The 27,786-nt window shown below is 54.0% G+C and overlaps 1 protein-coding gene across 1 annotated transcript in view; it reads left to right on the top strand.

The window, feature by feature from the left end:
• NOC2L (NOC2 like nucleolar associated transcriptional repressor) overlaps nucleotides 1–27,786 on the top strand; it is an 80,911-nt gene that overhangs the window by 41,091 nt on the left and 12,034 nt on the right. Inside the window, exons 15-17 of the mRNA XM_039509268.1 lie at nucleotides 2,693–2,836; nucleotides 12,631–12,744; nucleotides 21,653–21,788. Of these exons, the coding sequence (XP_039365202.1) occupies nucleotides 2,693–2,836; nucleotides 12,631–12,744; nucleotides 21,653–21,788 (394 nt within the window). The remainder of the gene's footprint in view (nucleotides 1–2,692; nucleotides 2,837–12,630; nucleotides 12,745–21,652; nucleotides 21,789–27,786) is intronic.

Here is a 27,786-nt window from a genome sequence, read left to right as displayed (position 1 = left end):
GGAGCCAGAGCTGGAGTAAGATCTCATTACTTCTCGTTAATATCCGAGGCAGATAGCAGGGGAACATGGAGGGGGTGGGATGGCAGGGAAGGGAGCGACAAGCCGCGCTGAACTGCACAGATAGGGCTTGAGATTTGGCAGGATTTCTGGCGACACTTCTGCAGCGAAAGAAAAACGATAATGTGCATCGCAACGGATGAAATGGATCTTGAGCTGCAGCTGCAGGGATCCAGCGAGATAAATAAAATGACAAATGCATCCCTGGGTGAAGATAAATATGCAGCACCTATAAAGATACATATTTTAGGAGGAGTTGTGGGGGGGATTTGAGCCGCAGAAAAACAGTTTTACTGACTGGTTTTTAGACACCTCTTTAGGGAGAGGGCAGGCAATGTATATTAACCCTGTCGTTTCTGCGGTTGAAGGAGAACCTAGGATTGTGCAGAATATGGGGGGTGGTGTGCAGCGGACGGACGGGTGACGGGAGAGGATTCACCATGTGAGTTTCAAGCTCGAGCCAATGACTGGCTCTTCCTGCAGTGCTGTGTGAGCTGCCAGTGCTGGGGAATAACAGCACAGAGCAGGTGTGTCGCCTCTCAGTCACAGGGGTACCTGCCTCCTGAGCGATCCAGTTTGTAGGACTGACAGAGGGACACCTCCCTCCCTGTTTTTCTTGTCCTCATGCAGGACTTCTAAACATCGAGTCGAGTTCGTCAATCGGAGACTTATGATCTGTGTTACAGTAACATCTGCAGCCCCCAGCCGAGATCAGGGTACCATTGCTTGTGGCACTGTATGTAGGTAGAGAGAGAGAGAGACAATCCCTTCTTCAAAGATAGCCAAGACAAAGGGTCAAAGGGGAAACTGAGGCACAGAGCGACTAAGTGACTTGCCCAAGGTCACGCACACAATCTATAGTGAAACCAACAACTGAACCCAGATCTCGAGTCCAGTGCCTGAACCTCAAGCCTCTCTCTCCTCTCAGCCCGTCGTCCTCCTCGCTTCTGGCAGTTTCCCAACTCCCTGGTGAATCAGGGGGAGGTGGGAGTGGCTGTTGCAGTCCTGCCTTTGGGGCCCAGCCCCACTCTGAGTAACGAGTGTGTGAAATCAAAGTAAAACAAGCCTCTGCCCCACGCCCGTGTGTGTTTCAGAGCCGTTAGTGGGGCACTGGAGTACTTTGTCCCTTCACGCTGCTTTACCTGTTCCAAGCTCTTTCTGAACATTAACTGATCTAACCCTCCCAACGCTCCCCATTGCATTAGGCAGGTACAGAATGAGCCTCATTTTACGGATGGGGAAACCGAGGCAGGGAAGTTGCGTGACTTTCCCGCAGCCCCTCAGAGAGTCAGTGGCTAGAACTCCTGTCTCTTGACCTCCCTTTCCTTGCTCTCACTGCTAGACCACGCCGACGCTGGGCTCAGATGAGTGAGGCATATGCACTGCAGGGAAAGCGACCCGCTGGCCTTTCGCTCTCTGCTTTGGATCCCCTGACAGTTAGCCATTTGTCTGCCCTGGCGGGGTTTCTCTTTGCGTGTGGCTGTGGCCAGGAGCCTGCCTGGGAGAGCTCCCCTCCGCTGAGGGCGGGAGCATTTGGCAAGCAGTGTAATGTACCTAGGAGGAAATCTACTTGTCAGTCCGTCCACCCTGCTTCTGCAGCCCTTTGCCAGCAGGGACACCCGACGCTGCCTCAGCTTTTCTCCGGGGGGAGGGCGGGGTTGAGCCTTAAAAGAATGGGGGCAGAGCCATGGGGGGACTGGTTGGGATTGGGAGCGGGATGGAGGGGTGTTTAAGGATGAGGCTGCAGGCGAAAAACACATTTCGATCTGGTTGGAATAAAATACCCTCATTGTCTAGTGAAACTGAAGTTTGTTTCCTGGCCAGAGGGAGGCCAGGGCAGCTCCTCGGTGACTGGGAGGGTCTCTGCGCAGGCCGGCGGCAGCGTCTGTGGTTTCTGAACTGTGCTGGCTGGGAGCCCAAGGGTTCCACATGAGGCATCGGGTCCAAGAGGAAATAATCGGCTGGTTGGAGGCCTCCCAGCTGCCCACAGAGAGGTTCATTTTGCAGATGTTGTGGGGAGGGCGTGTGGGGTTTGCACTCAGGAAAAGTGAGAGGCATTGGCTGGAATTGGGGGCGGAGCAGATGACTCTTCCGGAGGCAGCTCAATCCTGACCCACACCCCCCTTGGAATTCTAGTTCTGCCCCTCCCCCAGCTCTGCCAATGCCCCTCTATCTGCCCCTCCCCCTTGGTATTCCAGTTCTGGGCTCCCCAGCTCTGCTAGTGCCCCTCTATCTGCACACCCCCCCCCCCTTGGTATTCCACTCTTGCCTGAGCCGGGACCAGTTGTGCTGATTATACGGCAGCTGGAAGCTCTGGTTTCAGGCCGCGGAAGTGTTTCTAGCCTGATGGTTAGATGTCCTGTCCAGATATGAGCTGTGATAAGGGATGCCAGGAGCGATCTCCGAGCAAGGCTGTTTAAGTTGACCTCCGTGCTGACATCAGGTGTATTGGTCCATGAAGCACCGTGGCAGCAGAGATGGGTAATAGCTGGGCCGTGGCTGTGAACAGAGGGAACAAGGAGCCCCTTGCTGCCTCTCTCCGGGGGGGACGGCTTTGTTTGTGGGATCAGTCAATGGAAACTATTACACGTCGTTCATTTTCTGCCTTTCTCCCCTTCCTTTCTTCTCGCTCCAGCTCAAATCTTTCCTGAAGGAATGCAAGATCGCCAACTACTGCAAAGCGATCCGGCCGCTCCTGGAGAAGTTGCAGGAAAATTCTGCCTACGTCGCCAGTAGGCGTCAGAAAGCCACCTTCGGCGTGGCCAGCAGGGAGGCTGTGGTGAGTCGGCAACTTGGATTTCGGCTTCCTGGAAAGACACTCTGACTCCGCGGTGGGGGTTGAGACTGTGGCAGCGGGAGGAGGGGCGAGGTCATGGAATTGGGCATGCCCGGGGTGGGTTGGACGTTTGCAAAACAGCGTGGGCCGAGCTTGGCTCTTGTGCTGTCGCTGGCGAAATTCCCCGGCCAACAGCATCATGGAAAACATAGTCCCTAAATTACACCCGTTGTTATGGATGTGTGCTCCTATTAGGGACGCTCCTTTTCAGTGGTACCCGCCTGGGCCTTCTCCTGCGGAAGTCTCTTGCAGCTCGCCTGTCCCACTTCAGATCTGTGGAGGCCATCAGAAGAGTGACAACTGGAAGAGGGACCTCACCTCCTATCTAGGAGCTTTGCTGGCTCATGATCCTTGGCTCCCTGCCTCCTGCCGAGGTGGGGGAGGAGGGGGGATAATACCTTTGTCGCTCAGCTGATTTGCAGCACTTTGTCCTTGTAAAACGAGTGCCCTGGTTAGATTCTCCTTGTTCGCCTGGAGATGGGACTCTCAGATCAGTGCCAAGCAATAAGCTTTAGGCTGAGAGCAGGACTTTTGGGCGTTGTGCCTCCGCGGCTGCTGGCTGATGGGCTCTGGGACGTTTCCCCTCCCTGCAGCCCGAGCTGTTGCGTGTAGACATCTCTACACGTTTGACACCGAGGAACGTCGCCAGGGCCTGGAGGAGCCGGTGGGCACTGGGTTGTTCTGCTTTAAACTTTGGGGACAAGTCGGATGTGGAGCGGAGAGGAAGGGGAGCGGGTGCCTGAGATGTCAGAGGCCCCGGTGCAGGCAGTAGCTGCTGAGGGAATGCGCGGGGGGCTTTTGGCCTCTGGGCTGTGGCTGCAGTGAGGGGTTTTCTTTACAGATAAGACTGATAGTGGGGACTGTAAGGCCCAGGAAGGGGCGGGGCTGATGGTTCCGCAGGGGGAGGGTGGGCTTTAAAAGGCCTCCCGTTGCTCCCACAGGAGGAGCTGGGATTTGTACCATTAGTTCCAGTGGGAGCAGAGTGAGGCTGGCGGTCAGGCGTCGCCTACCTCGAAAGCCCTCTCTGCACAGAGCTGGCCCAGCACAGATGAGCCTCCCTTCCAGGCACGAGAAGGGAGTTCCAGTTTCCTGGGGCCGTTCTAGCTCCGTCCTCCCTGCTGCCACGTCCAACAAGGGAGTGGCTAGTTTTCTTCTAAGTGGGCACTTGTCCATTGGGAACTGGACTGAGACCCACCTGGCTCACTTCTTACAGGTCACCGGGCAGCCATTGGGTGGTGGCAGCTTCCCACGGCTGCTGGGCTGGGTTTGAACCATTGAACTAGTGATCAGAAGCTCCCTGGCGCGTTTCCCGCCCGATCTTTCTTTCTCGTGCCTTTTAATATGGGCCTGTCTTAGAAGAGCAGCCCGTACAGCAGGTCTGTGAGTCTCTTCTGGTGGATCCGCTGGAACGTGAAGTCTTTAAATCACGTGTTCAGGACGTCAGTAACTCAGCCAGAAGTTAGGGGTCTGTTGCAGTGAGGTTCAGTGGCCTGCGATGTGCAGGAGGTCAGATTAGATGATCACCGTGATCCCTTCTCCCTTAGAGCCTAAGAGGCCAGGAGCGGGGCTGTGAGAAAGAGAGAGCAGTTTTGGATGGTCTCTTTCTGGGCTGTGGGGTGAAATTCCCTCCTGTCTTGGCTTGACCAAGACTGACACCTGCTTGGCATGATTGTGGAAGAAGATGGGGAGGTGGAAATTCTATTCCATCATCATCTTCCCCTCGAATTTTCTGGCTTCCCTATGCTGACCTCTTCTTAGAATGGTTCTTGGCTGTGTGGTGTTGGAGATGCTGCTTCCCAGCATCTCTCCCCTTGGCCTGTAGCCTGTCCGCTCCAAGCTAGGCCGCCAGAGAGAGGAGAAAGGGGAGAGAGCATGGCCAGGGAATTCAGCTCAACTCTGCTTCCCTCATGCTGAACGCATTAATTTTTATTTCTCTCTTGCTTGGGCCAGACCCTCTCCTGGGACCCATTCACCGCTGAGTCCTGGAGCGTTTGAAACCCAGCTCCGAATCCAGACTCTCAGTTGCTGTCCCATTAACAGATTTTTGTATGCTGTTGCGTTGGGCGTCTGGGGTGGGATCTTTCCCTTCCAGGCAGGGAAGGAGAGGTGAAAATATTTCGTCCTCCAGAAGAGCCCGTGGGGTCGGGCTTTTGCCACTCTGCGCCGATGGGAATTGGCTGAAGCTCTGCGTTGGGAAAGGCTCCACCTGTTAGCGCTGGGCACGGAGCAGGAGTTCCACTGCAGACAAATTTATCTTCAGATGCTCAGCTGCGTGGACTGCAGGGAAATTATCCCTTCAAATCCTGGTGTACCAGCGCCAGGCCGCAGCAGCGTTGTTCTGAGATTAAGGGGCTGATGGAACTGGTTTTGAAGTGACTAAGTATTCTTTGGTTCTATAAATGCCTTTCTGGATCGGACTGTCTTGCCAAAGGGATTAGGTTTCCCATCTGGAGCAAGGCTTTTTTTCATTTTATTTTTTCCCCCTGTCGATGCCGTGACCACCCACCCGCTCTGCAGAGGCGGAGATTTCAGCCTCTGGGGCTCTCAGCGAGGTGCGGGGCCGGGTAAGATCATTCGCTAAATAAAAAGGGTTTCCAGCAACTATGCAATTATCTGCTCGCTCCCAGCAGCTCAGGCTGCAGCCCCATTTATCAGAACAAGATAATTAATTTTAACACTTAGTTGCCTGCGCAGCTCCTCGTTTATATATCGCACCTGCAGCGGCTGGCTGCTGAAAGGGACAAGAGTCCGTCTGGGCTGACCCCCGAAGTGCAGCGGCACACGGGCTGCACTGGGAAGGGTGGGGGAGCGCTAGATTGCCATGCAAGCTTCGGGGGGGGTTCTTGTGTTGTGAGTTACAGGGGTATAGCAGCAGCTTATGGCTCTGCTGTGCAGGGATGCCTGGGTTCCCAGCAGAACGTGTGGTTGCTGCTCTCTGCACTGCGGAGAGGCAGGAGCCATGGCCCGAGGAGGAACGGGGGGGCGTAGCTTGTGCCGCCTCATGCAGTTTAGCAGTTGGTAGTGGAACAGCATTGCCCTCTGGGAATGGGGGGAGCGGCGGGTGCACACTGGGGGAGGGAGGGAATGATGGCCCGTCTCATGCGCCTGCAGAGCAGTTTGGAGTCTTCTGTGGACAGTCGCCCTGCGCTGCTGCACGCCGCCTTGTGAAGCGATGGCGTCGATTTCCGAGAAGGGGCAAGAACCTGATCTGGCGCAGGGGCCTGGCTTCCCGGAAAGGCTTGCAGTGCCCCTCTGCGTGTGGGTTGAGTTCACCGGCTTGCCTCCAGCCTCACAATGTATGTGGCAGCAAATCACTGCCAGAGAGGGTGGAGGAAGGGAGGCCAAACATCTGCTTGTCTCCCGTGCCAGCAGGAGCAATTGAAAGCAAATGCTCCCTGGAATTCCCATCCATGCACATGTGCCGGGGAGGGGCCCTGGGTCGCACGCTCCGCAGCGGCAAGCAGAGCCCTGGTACCTGCACCCCAGGCCCGTCTGACCACCCACTGCCCGTACTCTTCATGCCACAGCAGGGAAACACAGCCCCGCCCACCAAGGCTGCTGCTAACCAGCTCGCTGCAGAGCCGGCGGAGTCCTTCCCTGGACATGGAGTAACTCCTGCTGTCCTGGGAAGTGCTTGTTTAACAGGCAGCGTGTTTGAGTGGGGGAACGCTGGACTGGACGCCACGAGACTGGTTCTCTCCCTGGCTCTGCGTATGACCTTGGGGGAGTCATTTTACCTCCCTGTGCTCTGCTTCACTTCCCAACCTTTGTCTTCTCTGTTCAGACCAAGCTCTTCAGGCAGGGGCTGTCGTGTGTGCGTGTGCGCAGCACCCACCACCGTGGGGTCCTGATCTTAGTTGGGGCTGTAACTAAGCTACCGTAACTTAACAGTGGCCACACAAATCAGACAAGACCCAAGCTCTAAGTTCTGTCACAAAAGGCCCCGCCCAGAGAACAGGCAGACTCGTCTCACCATCCACCCCTTCCGACATCATGGGCTCGGAAAGTTCATCTTGGACAATTCTTAGCTTTGCTTCCTGCTTAGGGGAGAGGGTGAGAAGGGAGCAGAGAAAAGCAATCCAATGCAGGTGCGGGGCGGGGAAGGATCAGGAAAAAACGGCGAAGAGAAGGGGCGGAGTGAAAACAAACTCTGAGAGAGCTGGAAAAAGGGGCAGAGGAAAATTCTGCTTAGAACTAAACCGTATCTCTAGGGCCTACACTTTTCCCAGCCCGGCTTTTGGTTCAATTCATAGGCAGCTCTTTAGCAGAGAAAAATGATTTTTTAAGAGATGTGGATTTGTGGGGAATGGCTCTCCAGGACTTGTTTCATGAAGACGTTTCTGCAGTTCCCGGGAGTAGTGAGTGGGTCTGGGAAAACTTTGAGCTTCACCCCTCTCTGCTATACTGCATGGGCCTAGATTATCTTCTTCTAAAGGACAAAGGGGGTCCTGCCGGGATTTGAACCTGCCACCGGAGGGAGACTAGAGGTGTCAAACCTGATGCTTCGATTGCTAAACTACCCTTTCCATCTTCGTGAGCTGCTTGCCGTGGGGGAACAGCCATGCTGGATGTCTGCCTGCCTGCCCCCATCCAACTCTGAATCATGGGTGGTGACTCACGTTAAATCTTTTTTTAAGTGCAATATTCCAGAGCCCAGGCTGCTTTGAGAAGCCGACTCCGATGCTAATAGGATTAATGCATTAATGAATATTTTACTGGGGGGAGCCAGGCAGAGAACGGAGCCTGCCGCTAACTCTTAATCCTGGAGCGCAGCGTGCCAACCCTGGCCATAGACTCCTTGGCACCGGTACGGGTCTCTGGTGCAGTGACATGAAATGCAGGCAGGGGAATTAGTGCACCGGGGCCTGCAGCTATGTCTCTGCAGAAATAGCCAGCCTGTCTGAAACCTGGATAAACTTACTCTGGTCTGTAGAGGTTCTGACCCCGCTGCCCTCAGCCGGCCATCTGAGCACCTTCCAGTAGGTCAGTAACGTCCGCACCTCTGGTTCGTTCTGTCTCACCTTGACTGTACTTATCACTCTTCCACTCGGGGAGCGCTCTGGGTTTTCTTTTGTGTTTTGAATGTCCACTCTGCTGTGTTTGTACTGGAGAAGGCAGGTCGGAGGAGAGGGTGTGGCCCTCGGGTGGGAAGGTGGTGAGGTTTGTGACGGTCCTTGTGAGAGTTTGTTCCACGCTCTCCGACTGGCCCCCGAGAAAGCTCCATCTCCTGCGCAGCGAGCTGTGTTCGGCGCCGGCAGCTGTTCCCTTCTCCCTTTCGCCTGGAGACTCCATTGAACACCGTGGTGAAAACGAGCTGCTCCTGCGACTTTTCCCAGCATAACCAGCATCTGCCGTGGTGCTGTCCCTCTCTACGTGCCCTCTCATCCATTGTACTCGGCCTGTGGTTTATCACGAGTCTCCTGATTCCTGGGGAAAAGGTGGAAAAGGACAGAGAGAGTTTGGAGGAGAGCTGCAAAACCGGTGGAAGGGGCTTGGGGAGCAAAGGAGACCTAGGAGAGATTCAGCATAGAGAAAAGAGGGAGGGGAGAGCAAATGCATCCCTTCTGCCCCTCCCACCATAAAGGCACCCTGGAGAGAATGGGGATCAGCTGTTACCTTCCGTCTGAGAGCTGGACCAGAAGTTATGGCCTTCACTTTCAGCAGGGAAAATGTCGGGAACTTTGACACTAAGAACATCTGTGGCCCTGGAACCAGCTGCCATCACAGGACAGGAGGTCTGAGACTAGACCCCCAGCTGGGATGGCAGGGTTAGGGCCAGTGTAATCACTCCTATCCCGGCGTGCGGGGGATCCCGTCCAGGTTCTTGCGCCATGCTCCTTGCCGTGGTATCTGAGCATGCTCCGTGTTTTATTAAAGCCCACGCACAAAGGTCCCTGTGACCCAGGAGGCGTCCTGGACCAGTCGGTGACTTTCTGTAGGAGCGATGCTGTCCTTAGAGCTGTGCTGACATCACGAATAAACAAGACCTTGGTCATCACCGTGCTGCTGGCACCTCATGGGATCGGGTTCACGGCTCAGAAGCAAGCTTGACGCTGCCTTGGAAGCGCCCTGCTAAGGGAGGATGGCAACAACCGCTTTGGGCTTTTTCATCTAACAGCCTGTCCCAGTTAATGAAGAATGACTAACGTCTGTATCTTCTCGTTTCCTTGGGCGCCCCATGTCTTGCATTCACTGGTTGCCTCCTACTTAGGTTGGAAGCTCTCTGGGGCAGGGACCATCTTTGTGTTTTGTACAGCGTTTAGCATGACGGGGCCCTGATCCATGCTCAGCACCTCTTCTCGCAAATAATTAATAGTGCTGGAGGGAAAGAGAACTGCAAGCAGCTGAGATGGACTCTGGGTCTGACCCTCTCAACTTTTTCCATTGAGGTTCAGAATGAAAAGTCAAGGGGAATATTTTCATTATTTTTGTGTCTTCCGGGTCCATCACCAATGAAAAACAATAGATGTCTCTGCACACTGGACAGAACAAAGAGCCTCCCTCCATGAGAAGAGTGTCCTGCCCGTCCTCCCCCCACCCCACCCCGGTGAATGATCGGAGGCTTCGCTGAAATGCTCAGTTCTGGCTGGAAGCCAGGAGCAGCCCTGATCTGAGCATAAAGACGACGACTCTGTCTCTTTTGCTGTTGTGCTGAGCAGGACTGAAAGCAGAGTGGAGCTGTCTGACAACAGGCCAGTCTGCTGGCCTGCGCCACCAGAGACCACAGCGTGTCTGTCAGCGCGTTGAAGAGCAGAGTAGATAACTGGCAAGCAGGCCTGGACTCCAGCCACACAGTCCAGAGCCGTGTGTTTCCAATGCTCCAAAAGGCTGGTATAAACTGGGGGCCCATCATTACAGGAAAGGGACTGTTTGGTTTGATGCTGCCGTCCCTATTCTTGGGTGTATAATCATAGCGTTTAAGGCCAGAAGGAACCACCAGATCATCTGGTCTGAGCTCCTGTGTATCACAGGCCACCAGCACTACCCAGCACCCGCAAACTAAACCCAACAACTAGAATTGACCAGAGTATTACAGCCCCCAGGAGACTCAACCAGGATGTGCCACAGGCAGAGAATAGGAGGGACCGAGGTGCCCCAATACCTGAATTAAGTGAGAGATACCCAGATAATCCCAACAAATGACCTGCTCCCCGTGCTACAGAGGAAGGTGAACCCCCGCCCCCCCCCAGGCCAAGGTCACAGTCAATCTTACCTGGGGGAAAATCGCTTCCTGATCCTACCTATGGCGATCAGTTATTCCCTGAGCATGCGAGCAAGAACCAGCCACCCAAGCACCTGTGACGGTGAATGCTTGGTGCCACCTGGCCCACTCTCTCTCCCTGTCCCATCTCCAGATGGGGCCATCACTGATGCTTCAGAGGAAGGAGACTGAACCCTCCTCCCTCCCCCCAATAAATAGATTCCAGAACATTAGAATGTGGGTTTGACAAGCCGATTGCCATTTATTTACCAAAGTGCGTTCATGGTGCAGAGACCATGGATGCTCCTTCTTTTCCCTTCCCTGCTTCGGGCCAGTTCCTGAGCTGGTGCAAATCAGTGTGGCCCCATTGAAGCCTTCAGTAGATACATGCCGGCTTCCACCAACTGCGGCTCTGGCCTGCTGCAAATTAAGGAGCTGCTGTCTCTCTGCTCTCTTTATCTGTCTGTCTTAGCAATGCAATACTCTCTAAACGTACTTTTCCCCGGTGGACTCTGCTCTGATTGACAACAGCAGCCAGTGCGCTGTCGCGTCTGAGTTGTGATGAGCTGCTCCCAAAAGGCCGACCTGACTTCCTTACAAACTGAAGCTTGGTGTTTTCAAAACGATGCCACTGGAGAAGCTTATTTGAACTGCCACCTCCGCTCCTCTGCTGCGCTGCCTGTGCATTCCCCCGGACGGAAACAGAATGTGCCGTGCAGCTGCTCAGTGTGTGCTGGTTTTGCTTGTGACACTCGAGTCTGGATAATCCTCCTTTCCTGCTGGATCCCGAATGGCTCTGTGTAAACACACATTCCTCTCGCTCTTTCCCTTGTCCTCCTTTGCCCGTTCCTTCTGATTGTTACCTACGCTGAGGTCTCCCATCTCGCATTAGGCTGCCTTTCGCCATGTGCTTGTGCAGCACCTTGGGGTGCTCCTGTAATACAGATGACATGGTTCCCATCTGTGTGGGATCTGTGGTAAAGGGATGCCGCCAGGTTAAAAAGAATGCATTTGAATTTAACATGCCCTCTCACCGATCACACGCCAGGTTATCAAAGCCGAAAGACATTTTTACCATCTAATTTACTTTCTGCTATTTATGAGACTGACTTCTCCTGTTTCTCGGACAGTGAGCGTAGATTTAGTCAGTTGGTCTCGCGTTCTGCCTTTGCTGGGCTGTGATGTTTGGGTGACAGACACTGCTGTGGGATGTTTGTTTAAAAACTAAACACTTGAGCGATAGAATTAAAAACAAACCAGGCAAACATCTGTCAGACTTACGCTTTGCAAATGCGGGTGGGTTTTTTTGTTTAAAAAGCTTCATACAAAACAGTTTTAGGGGACCAAATTTGCCCCAACAGGTCCCAGAAATGAAAGGAACAGAAATCCTGCTGAAGTCCGCCTACTGTGTCTGTCTCTTCTCCCCCGCACCCATGGAGTACGAGAAGTCTAGATCCGGGGCCAAGAGCTTAGCAGTAGAAGTGAGCCAACTTTCAGAGATGCCCAATGAGTGCTGCAAGTGCTCAGCACAGTTGAGGATCAGGCTGCTTCTGTTATGTGCCGAAATACGGATTTAGGAACAAAACCTTTAGGCCACCAGGCTTGAGGCCTCTGGCCCGAGGTTATGCCTGAACCCCACTGTCCTATGTGCTAGTGTATGGGTGCTGCTCTGTGTGGAACAGTTCCCAAAGTCCCTAGTGTGTGTAGCATTCCCCTGCAGATCTCTTCCTTTGCCAAGCCTCCTGTGCTGCTCTCCCGGGCTGTATCTCCACTGTGGGTACGAAGGGCAGTCGTTTGAACTCTGACTGTAAGGGCCAGAATTTCCGAAGTGACCAGTGATTTTGGGGCTGCCTAGCTTGGCACCTAAGAGGGGGGTGGATTTTGGAAAGTGCAGAGTGCCTGTGGATTGGGCCCCGTTCAGGTGTTTCCAGCTGAGCACCCAAAAGTAGCAGTCACTTGGGGAAAATCTTGGCCCTTGTCGTTATGTCAGTGGGTACGTCTACACTGCGGGGGGGGGGAAATCCCCAACAAACCCTCAGCAATGAGTCGCTCACCCTGGGTCTACAGACTTAGGTGTGGACCCTGGCACTAAAAACAGCCATGTAGATGTTCCTGCTCAGGCTCTGAGACCCATCCCCTCACCGGGTCTCATGGCCCGAGCGGGAACGTCTCTGTGGCTACTTTTAGGGCCCATGCGAGCCCGAATCTGTCGACCCAGGTGCGGAGATGCGCTAACACGGGGTGGTCTGGTTTTTTTTCTGCTGTGTGACGTACCCCGTGATGCTATGTGTGATACCGTGGTTGCCTTAAGTGACTCTTCTGAATTCACACGTCGCCCTGCCCTTGCTCTGCAACGTAGAATCTAGGTTCCTGGGTGGCTTGTGTCTGCTTGGAACAGGACCTAGGACTGCGGTCTGCAGTCTGCCAGCCTCGGGCCCGCTCCCTCCCTGGCTGTGTTACATAAAGCCTGCTTGGACCCCCTGCTTTGACTGCCTCTGGTCCTGGCCTAACGTCCGTCTCCTCCCTCCCCCCACAGGAACAATGGGAGAAGCAGGTCAAGGAAGAGGGGACACCTCTGACCAAGTATTACGCTCAGTGGAAGAAGCTGCGGGAGAAAGAGATCCAGCTGGAAATCAGCGGCAAGGAAAGGGTAAGGGCTGCAAGTCACCGGCTTCCCTGGTTCACTGCAGTGGGAGACCAGAGACATCCCACGTGATGGCTGCTGAGCGAAGCCGGCCCCGCAGCAGCATGGCTGAGAAACCTTAGCCCTGAAAGGGGGTGTGATTTGGGGGGCTGCCTGGCAGAGAGCTTGATTGGGTGGCCCCAGCCAGTTAAACAGTGAACGGCCTTCACCTCCCTGTTCAGCCTCGATGCCTTTGCCAGGATCCCGAGCCCAGTGGCAGCCTTTGCATCAACTTTCTGGCTAAAGCGTCTTTCCCCAGGTTCGCCAGGCAGGGGTGAGCTTGGGTGGCTGGGGCTGGGACGAGCCTCCTGTAATGGCTGCATTGCGCCTGGGTAGGCTCCTGTAGCCAGCTGACGTCCCGCTGTGCTGAGGGCAGTTATAAGGGGGGATGAAGCTGAGTTACCGAGTTCAGACCTGGGACCAAACTTCTCCCGGTGTTTTGGCTCGTGGGCTTTGCTTGGCTCCCACCTTTAAATATAAAGCTGGGAGGCTGCTCAGATCAAGTGCCTTTTATTCTATGCACTGATTGTTTTTCAAAGGGATAGTGGTGCCGAAACAGTCATACTGGGCATGCGGCCGTCTCCCCAATGTAGTGCAGTGGGCAGGATCCCGGACAGAGAGTCAGGCCGCTTGGGTTCTGTCCCCAGCTTTGCTGTCTACTCGCTGTGACGACGAGGGCAAGTCATCTCACCTGTCTGTTCCCCTGCCTGTAAAACGTGGCTCGTGAGCCGTGTCCTTTGGAGCCTGTGGCTGGAAAGAGCCGCAGCGGGAAGTGCTGTGGGTGGTGATGGGTTGGTTCCGCGAGTGAGAAGGACTCAAACGGAGGGTACGTCGGGCAGCTGGCTCTCCCAGCACACGTCCTCGTAGTCTTGGGAAGCCTATTCCAGACTCCCAGCCTATTGCGGGCAGCCACCCCGCACGCTGAGGGTTTGAGACCCAGCCACGTAGCAAATATTGGAGATTCCCGCTTTCATTACGGAGTGAGAGCTCTTCGGGCTGTTTATGCACAGAGTCAGTTAAAAATAGTATCTGGCGCCTTTCATCAGTAGGCCTCGCTCAAAGTGCTTTACAAAGGAGGCCAGCATCATTTATCTCCCTTCCTCAGATGGAGAAACTGAGGCACAGAGGAGTAGGGGTGGCTTGTCCAAGGTCAGCCAGCAGCCGTACCAGGGATAGAACCCAGGTCTCCTGATTTCCAGTCCAGTGCCCTGTCCACACAACTGTGTAGTACAGGGCTTACAGGGAATGCATGCTAGGGACCCAGGGATTCGGAGTGTTCTAGGAAGACTCTGTGCCAGGGAGGTAGTGTGTGCAATAGAGTCCGTTGAACAGGGTGCCTGGGTGCAAGAGCCCTATAGCACATGGAGGGTGCTGATTTAGGCCCAGCCATGGACTGCAGCCTTGGTGTGTTAGACCTTCTGCTGGTGCCTGCTTAGTGCACTTGCAGCCATTTCCGTGTAGAGAGAGCTCTCCCGTTGCCTGGGCAATCCACAGCCGTTAAAACCACCCTCGGTCGTGTTAGCGAAGCAGAGGAACGTCGCTGGACTCCTGTCAAAATAAAAGTTGCATGAAGGGAAAGAGCAGCACAAGCTGCTGTGCCGTAGAAGATCTCTGCCCTTCAGAACAGGAGGTTTCCTAACAGCGGTGGCTTTAGGGAAAAATATGCTGGGCTGCTCTGCAGTCTGTTTAGCCGCTAATATCTCGGGGGAAGGGGGGCGAGTGCTGATTATGTAGCTTTATAATGCACCAAATTGCTGCAGCTGTGATGCATCCATTTAGAAATTCCTGCAGTGAATGGGATGCCAAATTCTTTGTTCTCCTAAATGGGGAGCCCTAGAGCTACTGCCAACGGTCTCTTGTGAACGTGCATTAACTCTTCCTTTTTCCCAGGCCTCTTCCAGGTGTGCTTAGGGCCTGGCTGGGTGTGCCGATCCCTTTGCATTAAAGGCAAAATAATGACGGGACGGAACATAGGAAGGGTTCAGGGCAGATGCCCGAGTTTGAGATTGCCGGGGTGGGCGGGGGAGGCTTTGAACAGGTCCTGGAGAACTGCACTTCATGTAGCTGCCGTTGGAACCCTTGAATTTATGCAAGCAAATGTTTAGCTCATTGCCGTAAGACGAGTGTTGAAGCAATTAACCAACAGCCCCGACCCCATAATCCCTTGCCGAAAGAGGATCTGGAATTGGAGATTAAATCCCAGTTAGTTGCTGCCGAGTTAAACCTTGGTGCCTAGCTGTTGGTGAGAGGCAAGAGCCTGCTGCCTGTACTTGTCAGAGGGGAGTCCTTTGCAGGTTGTCTATTAGTTATTATTTATTATTATGTGTATTACCGTAACACCTCAGAAATGGTCTAGGACCCCATTGTGCTTGGTGCTGTACAAACAGAAAACAGATGGCCCCTGTCCCCAAGAGCTTAGGTTTTTCCCCCTGTTGTTTTCAGGGTTGCTATAGTAATTGTCAGAATTGACTGGAGAGGTCTTTTAAAAAAACCCAGCACCATAGAGTGCAGCCTCGGGGCATGGCAGCCAAAGGGGCTGGTGGGGGCAAGGATCAGCTCTTGGCGGAGCAACAGGTATACAAGCTTGACACTCCTTGGAGCATAAAGGAATTATTTAGGGACCCACTTACTGGGATCGGGGCCTGAAAATAAGTCCAGTGGGCTGGATCTTCAGCCGGTGCAGATCGCTGTGGCTCCATTGCAATCCTGGAGCTGTGCCGATCCCCACTATCTATGGGGCAGGCCGTCTGTGAGTGTCTCAGATGCATCGGAGGCCTGTCCTAGTGCTGCCGAAAGTACGACTTTGTGAGACAGAGCCAGCCACTCCCCAGTCTGTAGTTGTGAGCCAGGGTGCAGCCGAGCCAGCAGCCGGCCAAATCCTCCGAGCGTTTAGTAGTTCTTCTACAACTCCTCGTTTCAGAGGTGGGGACGTTAGGCTGGGTGGTTGGTTTGTTTTGCAGCAGGCGTTTGCCAGCCTCAGTCGGGCCTTTCCTGATGGCAGAGGGGAGGACTGAAGGGTTGGGGTGAGGACAAGAAATGATCTGAATTGCCTGCATCTGAGCAGTGTATCCTGGAGGGTAACCGTCTAATGCAAGTTAGCAGCTGTCTGCTGGTAGGATGCTGTCATCTCTACATGGAGAGGAGAGAGGTCAGGGCACTCTGTCCCCACTCTGCCTCGGGACTTCCTAGCTGACCTTGGAGAGGTCACTTGGCTGCTCCATGCCTCCAGTAAAATGGGGTGAGCTGCCTCACCGGGCTAAGTTCGTTGTCTGAAGCACGTTGAAATCCTCAGGCGGAAGGGGCTGTGCAAAGGCAAACCCGCCTTACATTAGGACAGAGCCCGTTGTTTGGTGTCTTGGAGGAAATAAATCTTTGCAGTGGGGTGCAGAAGATCAGGAGAGCAGATCAGTGGGGAAGAGATTGCCGTGCTCCTAGTTAGCTTGTATTTGTCTGATGCGTGGAGGCTGTAGAGGGCTGTATAAATGCCAAGCGTACGTGGCTGAGAACTGCGACTGAGCTAACTGGGGGAGGGGGTCATCCCTTGATGCCGCTGGCTCTGGGTTTTGTCTGGTTTTCCCTCTAGATTGCTCTGTGGAACAGGGCAGCTTGCCCTGTGCTAAGCCAGCCCTGATTACAGAATGAGCCGCACCTGGGCTGAACCAGGTGGTCCCCATGCAAAAAGAGCAGGAAGCTGCAGTGGAGGAGGGAAGCCCAGGAGACCACAGCTAGGTTTGCAGGTACTGCAGGGAGCAGAACGGCCTCCTGCAGGGCCCGGAACCAGCAGGGAAAACACTGAAGAAGCAGGAGAGAGTGGGAGGAAGCTTTCCAGACAGAGACAGCAAAGGGCCGGCTGGATGCAACCTGTGTGAGTTTGTGTTCAATTAATCAGAAGAGAGACACTGAATTGGGCTTGAGGCTTGCTGGCGGGGGAGTTGTTTGAACTATCTGGGGACGGGGAGTTGTTAAAGGGCCCTGAAGGGGGGTGAAACAGAGGCAGGGTGCCGCAGGGTGACCTGGCTGCGAAGGGGTGCTCAGGTCATGAGGACATGCCTCTTCCCCTGTCCTTTCCATTTATTATCATCTATTGTTTGTATTACGATAGCGCCTCTGAGCCCCAGCCTAGAGCCAGGACCCTGGTGCGCTAGGTGCTGTGCAAACCCAGGACAGAAGATGTTCCCTGCCCCACGGCGCTTACAGTCTTACGCTTGCTGGGGATGTAGCAGCCGAGTGAAAAGGTGAAACTCTCCAGGGTGGGTGAGCGCAGGGCCAGTGCCAATCAGCCCTTAACAATGGCATTGTGCAGATTCAGCAACGACTTCCCCTGGGGGAACACATCATTTAAGGGGACAGTGTGGAACAAGAGTCTGGACACAACCACTGCTAACCTCAGACCTGCCTACGTAGGTAATAGTGTGGCTGCCTCTTCCCCCCTGCTCCATCCCACGGGCGAACGCTCGGCCCCTGCTCTGGGCACAGCACTCAGCATTTGGAAGCTGGATCCGGGGGCTCCCTCGTGTCAGGACCACAGAGTAAAGGTGTCTATATGCTAATCTGATTAAAAGGGTTGAGCTGGGATGCTGGAAATGGATATAATGGGCATCCCCAGGGTGTGGTGCGGGACGATTGAAACAGTTGAGAGGACGTGGTGGTGATGGTTGGCTCCAGGCCAAGTCACAGGGGGTGGGAGGAGACCTTGGAGATCTTAGATGCTTTCAAAGTCACGCTCCAGGGAGAAATTTGCCCACAGGGCTATATGCCCCCAGTGCAGCAATGTGGATGGAATGGGGAGCACCCTTACAGGCGGTTCAGGCTGGGAGATAGAATTCAGCATTGAAAGCAGTGACTGCTTGCAAATCCTGCTAGAAAAGGGAGAGCTGTGACTTGCCCAAGGGGGGCTGGTCCCGCTGGTGCCAGCCCTGGCGTGCCCTGCCCGGTCACGCTGCTGGAGCGACCCCAGCGGCTAGCCGTTGATGGGTGACTATGAAACAAGCCTTCGGGGATTTCCCTGGGCAGCCGGGAGCGGCGGGGTGTGAGATTCCCCTTGAGGGGGCTCCTGCAGCGAGGGTGAAAGGGTAGCTGGGTAAAGCCGGGGGACGTGGTCAAAGGGAAGTGGCAGGGCTTTGTTTCAGTCCCGAAGGAGCGCGGGATGAATAGACGAGAGGGCAGGGAAGGGTGAATTTTCAAGTGAGATTTCAGAAAGGCCTGTCGCTGCCTGAAGATCTCCGTGCTTTGAATGGGGCTGTTGTCTCCCTCTGTGAGGGCTGCTGGCTTAATGATGCAGCATTGTGCTTCCCGGCGGGATGCTGAGCACCATGAGGCCCATTAGGGCTGAGAAAAATCCACGTCCCATTAACAGCCATTGAAAAAAATCAGCCTCGTTCTGAGGTGAAACTGGCCTCATCTAACAACTCTGACCTGGCTGCCTGATTCCCACCCCAGCTCCCCAGCGGTTTCTAGCAGCACATGGACTAATCAGCTTCATGGGAGTCTGAAGAGGCCGGCTCCCAAGCTGGGCCAGTGCCAGAATTACCACTCGCTGCCCCTGTCTGAGGCGCACAGGCTGCAGCGGGACAGAAGTCTTGTGCCAGGTGCTGAGCAGACCCATAGTAAGAGACCGTCTCTGCCCACCAGAGCTTACACTCTCAAGTGTTGTGCAAAATGTCGATTAAAATAGCTTCTCCCCCCCTCCCCCTCTTCGTTTGAGGAAGCAAACTTCTGCGCATTCGGGGCATGAGGTAAATTTTGCTCAGAACCAAAATCCGTTTCCACTTAAACCCTATGCTGGGCAATGTAACTCGGGAATAGGCTCATATTGGAGCTCGTAATGCAGTGAGGGGGAAAAGATAAAACCATAAATCGATATTGATTGTGAAATGCAAAAATCATCAAACCTAATGTTTAGCTCCTAATTTGTCCCTACTTGTGTTAGAAAAACCTGGTCCTGGGTGCGCCTCTTGTTCCCGAAAGACTTTGCAATCTTTGGAGGACTGGGAATGGGACTGAAATGTGAGATTGAGCCCCCCTCGCCCCCAGCTAACCCTTTGAGTAGTTACGTGATAGGAAACTGAGTCTTAATAAACAGCTGCTGCTCAGCGTGGAGTGAAGCTAACAACGTACCCTGGAGGTTGGTACTGGGACCAGAATGCGGTAACGTGTTCATGAATGATGTAGCGGAGGAAGTTGATGGCTTTCTCCAGTAACATTACTGTTTAGCTTAATAAAACGGCAGAGCATTGCAAGGAAGTCCCAGAGGTTTCCAGTGATGTGGGGGAGTTGGGCAGTATGATGTGCCTATCACGATGAGCGTTCGCTCTGCGGCTGGGGCTCCTAGGCGCTATAAATAATTATAATAGCAAATGAAATATTCACTGAGATCAATGTAAGGCAACGCCCGTTTAAACTTCACGTCTGTGCTGAGACACAGTGCCTGCAGGATACTCACAGAAAAGAGACTCGGGTGTTTTTCTGGGTAGTCTGGCGAGAGCGTCTTCCCAGGCGCACTGCAAAAGATTGAGGGTAATACGGAACGGCATAGAGCCAGCTTTGAACCCTAAGGGCCCGGTTTGTTTGCACGCTTACTTTGCACACAAACACTCCTGTATGCACAAGTCCCCTGCTCTGTTTGCATGCCTGGCCAAATGGGCCAGTATCTAGTGTTCTGCATGGCCATTGTGGGCTATGTGGAAAGTTAGTGCACAGGGATGCCCAGATCTCAAGGCTGAAAGCCAGCCCGCTTTTGTTTTTAGATAGGAGGCAGTGATGCCGCCTCCTCTGGACTCCTGTGTATACTTTGAGGGTAGGTCTGCATTGCAGTCGGTGGGGCAGCTCCTGGAGCTAGCTGGGACCTTGCTCACTGAGCTTCTGGGGCAGCTACCCGAGTACTTACCAGAGTGCTAGGCAAACTTCACTGCCTCTGCTGACGCTTGTGCTGCCATGGTGTCACTGCTGCCAGTCCGCCAGCTAGCTAGATTGAAGCTAGCTCGGGTGTGTCTACATGAGCTGCAGTCAGACCCTTTGATTGCAGTGTAGACGTACCCTCAGTTGTCTTGCTTCAAGCAGGATAAAGAGGAGACTGATGCAGAGGGAAGGGGCACTAGCAAGATTTGCCCATAATGCAGCCTTGCAAAAGTCCTGAAAAATGTAGCAGCCCAGACATCAAATCTATTTGCTTGCCCTTGCGGTGATGGTTAGAAGGAAAACTGTGATGTTCACTCGCCCATCCACAGGGTGAGTGGAATTTTGCACGACTGGGAGATTGCAAAGGCAAAGAGTATCTCAGCTAGAAGGGGCTGACTGGGTGTGTGGAGCTGACTCCCGCCGGGGGAGGCGGCCCACATCTATTCCATGGCATGCTGCGGTTTTAAAGCCGGTCACATGCTGCTTTCTCTGCATGCCCTTGAAACACAGGTGACTTGGGAGATGTCTGGAGAGGCCGCAGGAAGGCAGGCCACACCATAGTGGATGGGGAGGCGGGAGATCATTTAAAACCAAGACCCTGCACGTGGGTGGTGGTTCAGCCCTGCCTGGCCAGCCTCTGACCTTCAATCCTAGTGTTCTTGGTCATTGTTTGTGAGTGCTCTGCTCCCAGAATCAATATTGCCCAGCTGGGGACCACAGCAGTGAAGCCAAGGAGCTGGAATTGGCTTTTGGACGAGATGCGCCTCTCTCTCTCTTTCTGCTGAAGCTGCTTTTGTATCTGGAGAGTGCTTCACCGCCTCTCCTAACCTGTTAGATCTGGTGGAGATGCTGAAGTGGTTCTGCCCAGAGATGAGCGCCTCGGGGGAGGCCTGGCAGGTGGGAGCTGGGAGAATTATTCCCAGCAGGCTATTGAGCGTGTGGTTCCCCAGGAGGTATGTGGCCGGGCCCCGGCAGGGCAGCTGGTGTTTGGAGAGCAGGTGGGATTAGGTTTGCACAGAGCTGTAGAATTGAAGGGCAGAAGGGACCACATCTCCGTCGCAGGCCACCCCCGCCTCCACACGCTAAACCTGGCACCCAGACTGAGACCAAGGTACGACAGCCCACAGGAGACTAGACCATTATGTGACACACACAGTGAACAGGAGGGCTGAGGGCCACCAGTGCCCGAGGCCCCTGCAGTGGCAGGATAGACCCAGATAATCCTGGCAAGTGACCCACATGCTGCAGAGGAAGGTGAAAAACCCCCATGGTCACTGCCAATCTGACCGGGAAACTGCTGTATGTGGGGTCAGGAAGCAATCAGTTAGACCCTGAGCATGTGAGCAAGAACCAGCCTGCCAAGCACCCGAGAGAGAGGATGCTCGGTGCCACCTCAGAGCACTTCCCCACCCCGTCCCGTGTCCCATCTCCAGCTGTGGCCATCTCTGATGGTACAGAGAAGGGAGGCAACCTCCACCCCTCTGCCCAAAAACCATAGAGGAAGGGGAGACTCCCTTCCTGACCACTGCATGTGATTGTCCAAAGCCCTGAAGCATGAGACTTGAGGAACATCTGACATGAACCATAAGGCTGGCTGGTCGCCAGGGCTACACTTTTTGACTTGGGGGTGGAGGGGACGTGCAAGGAATCACGGAATAGCTTTTCTTGCCTGGAAAGCTGCAATGGGCCATTTCCTGCGGAGGGACCACTGCCAGCAGTTGTTTCGTGATGGGGTCACTGGAGTGGCACTGTTTGGCATGCATTCGTTTACTTTTGGAGCTGGTTCCCGGGCGTGTTCGCAGGCGGCAGGCGTAATAGTCCTTTGCCGACAGGTCATGCGGATTTTAGCGGCAGTGCGAAGCTGCGGTTTCGGGGTTTAAGCCCCGCGTTGGCCTGCAGACCAGGGTGGGCCCGGCGCCACAGCTGGAAGGCAGAGACGATTTCAAAAGCTGATTTCATTGTTTTTTGTCTCATCTAGCTCGACGATTTGAACCTCCCAGAAATCAAACGGAAGCGGCTGGAGGACAGGAAGGAGGATGACAAGAAAGAATTCAAGGACCTCTTTGAGCTGGACAGTGACTCCGACGGGGAGAGCGGTGGATTCTCCGTGCAAGGTATGGGGCTGGTAGGGGTTTGATTGTGTATTGCAAAGAGGCGGGGTCAGATTCATCCATGGTGGAAGATGGTGCAGCTCTGACTTGGAGGGGCTGTAATGCAGCTCCTCCGAGTGTGGCCCATCAGGCTTGGGGACATGGAGAGAGAACGGTATGGGGTTCAATCAGCATCGGGAAGTTTGCTGCGCCTCTCTCAAGCTCATTCTGGAGTCCTCACTAGCCTTCATCTCCCGTCCTGACCCTCCACCTCATCCCCCAGCACCTTCCTTTTGCTGCAGATGCTGACCCTTACCAGCGGCTCCCTGGTAATCCAGCAGCAGGGGGCGCTCATCGTACGGTAGTGCCCACTCTCTCAAATGTTCCTGTGATATGGCTGAGATTCAACTGCTGTAAGGAGCTCTGAGGTAGCTCTCGAATGCAGGTCTCTGGTCCTCGGTGTCTCCCTATCCCTTCTGTACAATGGGAATACTAGCATGGCCTGCCTCACAGGAGTGTTGGGATAAATATGGTACAGACTGTGAGGTCAGTACCCAGAGATAGGCCCAGCAATTGCTGGTTTCCAGAACAACTGTCTTTGAGAGAAGGGTTAACTCCTCCCAAACCCAACACCCTTTCTGTTCCTGGGATCTTTTTAGACACCTCTTTAATGACTTAAGGACTGCACAGGTCTTTGATGGGACAAGAAAGTTTTGGTCTGTGGAGAGAATAGAGTGGTATAATTCACGAATTAACCACTAGGGGTCCGCTACAGAACGTGCTTAAAAACTCCACTGGACAGCTCAGAAAACTGTCAAATTCTTCTTTTAGAAAGTCTTGTATTTATCTTGCGTTTTCTGATTGTTATTGCTAGGGGCATTTTCATCAAAACAGGATATTTTTGTTAGTTCAGGAGCTCACCTGGCCGCCTTTCTTGCCCCCTGTTTAAAGTTCTGACCTCCCACATCGGATAGTGGTTATGATGTGTCAGAGTAAATTCTGACATTTGCTGGGGAATTAAGCCACAGCAGTTGATGAAATCCTGGTTTCGTTGCAGGTGTTCCTAATAAAAAGGGTGGGAGGGAAAGTTCAGAGAACTTTTGCCACATCAGCTACACGTTTAAAGCAAGGGATTTTACAGGTGTCCTTTGTAATAAAGAGGAACAGGAAAAATCAGATGTACCACCAGAAAAGGTGACTATTGAGACACCTACAGCTCTAACCAACACTGGGCTGGGGCTTGTCATGAATGCTTTAGGAGAAAGTCTCAGTCGTTTCCAAAGGGTCAATAATATGTGTAATCGAGGGAGTAGGAGTCCAGGACTCCTGGGTTCTATTCCTGACTCTCCCACCAGCGTGCTGTCGGCATCATTGGAAAAGTCACTTAACCTTGGGACTTATTTTCGATATTTCTGTCAAGTGCTTTGAGATGCTCACATGAAAGAGGCAATATCAGTGTCTGATGATTGGAGATATACACTATACGGCCATCCCTTCATCTCCTGGTTCTGGCCACCTCTACCAACCACTCCTGCTTTTGCTCTGGCCACTTCTCTGCTCACCAGAAAATCCTGCTGAATGCAAAGCTTTATGCGGTACGGTGTAGAGGAGATGGCTCCGAGATCAGCATAGGCCCCTGTCCAACGTGAGCCAGACGCCACTGCAGAGCTGTGGGGGCTGAGGTGGGTATCTTGGGAGAGGAGCATAGGACGCATGGTTGGGCCTGTGAAGCCCAGCGGCACTGACCTCCCCGTGGAGAGTGACGGGGGAAGCCTGATAGACCGTGGCAGGCTGGCGATGTGAAATGAGCTGTTGTACTGACACGTTTCGAAGCCCTTTAGACACCAGTCATCCTCCCTCAGAAGATGAACACTAGTGACTGCCTGGGCTGAAATCTCTGTGCCGATCCACCAGGGCCCTCAAACGCAAGTCTGGCCTGTCAGCCAGAGCTCCCGGCCCAGCCTGCGGTGGGGGATAGGGGAAAGCACCAAGTCCTGCACAATGTGGGGTCTGCTGCGCGCCGGGGAGTGCAAACACTGCCAGCTTCCCACCTGGGCAGCACTTGGCGGAGGCGGTGAGAGAGCGTTAGCTGCCTCCTGGCTGCCACAGCCTTGCCCTGCTCTTTATTTCTGAGGTAAGAGCAGGTGCCCTCAAAGTGGCAGGGAGAGCGGCTAAGAAGTGACTGACTCCCCTTAAAGCCGGGCCAGGGGACTCTGCATTTTAATTTAATTTTAAATGAAGCTTCTTAAACATTTTAAAAACCCTTATTTACTTTATAACTAAACTATTGTTGTACGTAGATCATAGACTTATAGAGAGAGACCTTCTAAAAATGTTAAAATGTATCACTGGCACGCGAAACCTTAAATCAGAGTGAATGAATGAAGACTCGGCCCAGCACTTCTGCAAGGTTGCCGACCCCTGCCTTAAAGTCTCCTCCAGTGAAGCAACGCCCTCAGCAGAAGTCCCCAGCAGTACTGGGGCTTGCGTACACGCCCGAGCGGCCTGGGCCACAGTCGCAGGGCGGGGCCTGTCCCTTTCCAGTAGCAGCACTGTCCCCACATCTTACCAGCCGTGCACCAGCCCCGTCCTTTTATTAGACTCTGTGCTAACAAGCAGAATACCATTAACGTTTGTATGGGCTGGTTGATATCAAGTTATGGTTTTGGCTGGCCAGAGAGGAGCACGACCGTGCTGGCTTGGCATACGCCTGGGGTGGGATTTTCAAAGTGGTCGAGGTGATTTAGACACACATCTTTCATGCGTTGTGCTTTGAAAATTTCAACCTAGACTTAATCGCTCATGTCTGTCTCAGAACCGGAGAGCAAGGAAACTGAAAAGTAGCAAATTAAAAACGGATCTAAGGAAATGGCTTTTGAAACAGCATATAATAAGACTGCGGAACTCATTGCCACAGGATGTCGTTGAGGCCAAGAAGTTACCAAGACTGGTCATTTATATAAATAACAAAAACATCCAGGGTTATAGTTGATGCTAAGTAAGTAATATTGGGAGGAGAGAAAACCACGGGTTTCAGGGTTTTAACCAGCCTCTTAACTGTTAGGGATTAGGACAAGACTTCATGGGGGGAGCTTTTACCTGGCAGTGGCAACTGTGGGGTTCTTGCACCTTTCTCTGAAGTATCTGGTGCTGGTTAGTGTCAGAGACAGGATACTGGGCTAGATGGACTTTGGGTCTGATCTGATCTGGTGGTCCCCCTGGTTGTACTGTGAGCAGAAGAGAGCCCTCCCTCACCCACCCCCTTTTTTTCCTTAATTGACCGTAGCAGCATCTGCAACTGGCTCAGGATGTCTGTGGCTCACTAGTGAGATGCAAAGAGCTGGACTAGAATAGAAATGCTTCCCATTCCTAGCCAGAGACGAGGCATTTGGCATGGGAACCCCTTCCCTGTTGACAGCACAATCTTCTTTCCATTTGTGGTTCAGTTTTGCCCAGACAGATCCCATTCTGCATTCAGCCAGTGGAAAATCAGCTGTTAATAGCTAGGAAATTAGCAATTTTCTGTTAATTAGCTGCTGTTCAAAGCCCCTTTCTCCCCCACCTTTTTTTTTCTAATTAAATATTGCTGTAGTTAAGTGCTCATTAGGGTTTACAGTGACTATAATCTCCCTGGAATAGGTTAGCATGGAGAACAGCAAGATTCCTGGGGTTAACTACAACTAACTAAACTACCCTGCTTGTTAACTAGTGTCTAACAAATGTCCGGGTGGTTGGGGCACAGGAGAGCAGGTTACTGAAGAAGTCTGTCCCAGTGCAAACGGTTCACTCGCTTTGAAGAAGGCTTAAGCTGCAAAATGAACAGTAAAGGACAATCTAGTCCAGCAAGTAGCAGGGGAAAAGTATAGCAAAATACCAGCCTCCCGCTCTCGTTCCCAGGCCCTGTAATCAGAAAGCAATTAATTGCAAAAGGAGAAGCGTGGCTAATTAGCGTAGCAAATGAATGACTTCACATGCACAGCCACAAAATCCATGTTGTGCGTCTTATTATAGTTCCCCATTTCTAGGCTGAGGTGGTGGGGGGGGACATGGCTGCCTTGATGACAGCAACGACTTATTTCCACTGCTTCCTTAATGACCTGGCAGTGCTGGGGTGAGCCCCAGCGCAGCATGCTCCCTGGGGGTGCCTGGACTTGCATGCGGTAGGATTGCGCCCCTGAGCCGGGTTAGGCAAATGCATGTTTGCAGAATTGGGGCCCCCGCCTCCCCCAAAACTGCAGGTGCAGGAGGCAGGTGGACGCTGAAGAGGGAGGCTTTTGCTAGGCATTCATGCGTGGACAGCGCAGCTGATGTTACACCTCCCTGGGCTCTGTTCCCCGCAGGGTGCGGCGCTCTGTCTCCGGGGCTTTGTCAGTTGATCACAGGAGAAGCAGCACCCAGCTAAACTGCTCTGGGCAATTCAGTTAAAATCCCCCCAAACAGCCACAACCGCAACTGAACGAACAGCCCCCAAACCTCTCGCCACCAAATACAATTCCCCATTGCTTGCTCACCCCTACCCTCACCCCGCCACACGCCCATGGTCCAGCTGCAGGGGTACGGGAGGGAATTCAGTCTGTCTTCTGGTTCCCGTGTTCCCTTAGGAATAACTGTGTTGAGGCAGGGTCCCGGCACTGGGACACGCGGGAGCAAGTGTGCGGGGCCAGCCACCGTGCAGAGCCTGGCATGAAATTGGGCTCCATGGTGGGTGGGGCAGCCTTCCACCCGCTGCAGTTCCGGGAAGGAGGGGAGCGGAGCTGGAGGGCTTGCTGGGGAGTTGGGGTTGGCGGTATCCAAGCCATGCGGGAGCACGGTCAGAATGGCAGGCTGCAGTCGGTCCGGCGAGGAGGGTACGGTTCCTCTCTCTGGCAGCCCTGTGTGGTTTATTGGGGTCAGGGGAGGGAAGCCATGCCCTCCCCCTCCCGCCTGGCTGGCCTGGCTTATAGCAGGAGCAGCTGGACCCTCACCTGAGGGCGAGGCTGTCTAACCCCCAACGGCTGGGAATGGGGAGGTGCCCACTGCCCTGAGCTTCCCTCTTCTCCCAGGCTCCTGGAGGGGCAGCTGCAGGGGATCAAAGGACGAGCTGACCTGCTAGCAGGGTTGTGCTGGGTCTTGGTGCAGGGGGCTGCAATCCCATGGTCTGCCAGCCGGAATATGTGCCACCTCCTTCCCCCACCTAGGGGGTTGGTACCATCTCCTGCCCCCACCCTGGCGGTGCACCCCCCATCTTCTCCAGCTGCACCGAGGGAGGGGGATTATATACTGCCTCTTGCACCTCCCCCTCGGTGCAGCTGGAGAAGAAGGGGGTGCACCCCCAGGGTGGGGGCAAGAGGCAGTATATAACACCCCCCCCCCCAGGGTGCACCCCCTTCTTCTCCAGCTGTACTGGAGGGGGTATGCACTGCCTCTTGCCTCCACCCGGGGGTGCACCCCCCCACCTTCTCCAGCTGCACCGGGGCGGGGTCAGGGATTTGCTGCTTCCTGGCCCAGGCTCTGCCGCACGAAGCAGCTGTCAGCAGCTTGGTGTGTGCAGCCCTTGGCTCTGCACCGCTCCCAGGTGGGAACTGGCCGCCCCTCCCGGGTGTAGAAGCAGCAGCAGAACATCTGCTGGAGCTGTTGTCCTTGGAATCCTCCCCGGGGATCCCTGGGAAGAAGTAGCCCCACGCTATGGGGAGACAGGAGGGGTCCAGTAGGCAGGGGGAGGGGGAATGTTGCTCCCCCTTATGAATAGATTTTGGAGAGCAACATTGAGGGTGCAGACTAGGATTTGGGGGGGGGGGCTCTTTACGGGGGAGAGGCTGCTCTGTGACATGGAGCAGAACAAGATTGGGTGGGTCCCTATGGGGGTGAAGCGGCAACTATATAACGTGGGGGGGGATGTGTGGCAGGTACGTACAGAGGGAAAGGCTCCTGCAAGGGCCAGAGTATCCAGGATGGGGAGTGGTGAAATGGACCAGCGCCCTTACAAGCAGAAGCAGCTTGTCTATGGAGGGGGGTGTTAGGGCCATGGCTCCTGCAGTCCATG

Source organism: Mauremys reevesii, linkage group 21, assembly GCF_016161935.1.
Source record: "Mauremys reevesii isolate NIE-2019 linkage group 21, ASM1616193v1, whole genome shotgun sequence".
Classification (NCBI taxonomy): domain Eukaryota; kingdom Metazoa; phylum Chordata; order Testudines; family Geoemydidae; genus Mauremys; species Mauremys reevesii.
This window is presented reverse-complemented; position numbering and strand designations above follow the sequence as displayed.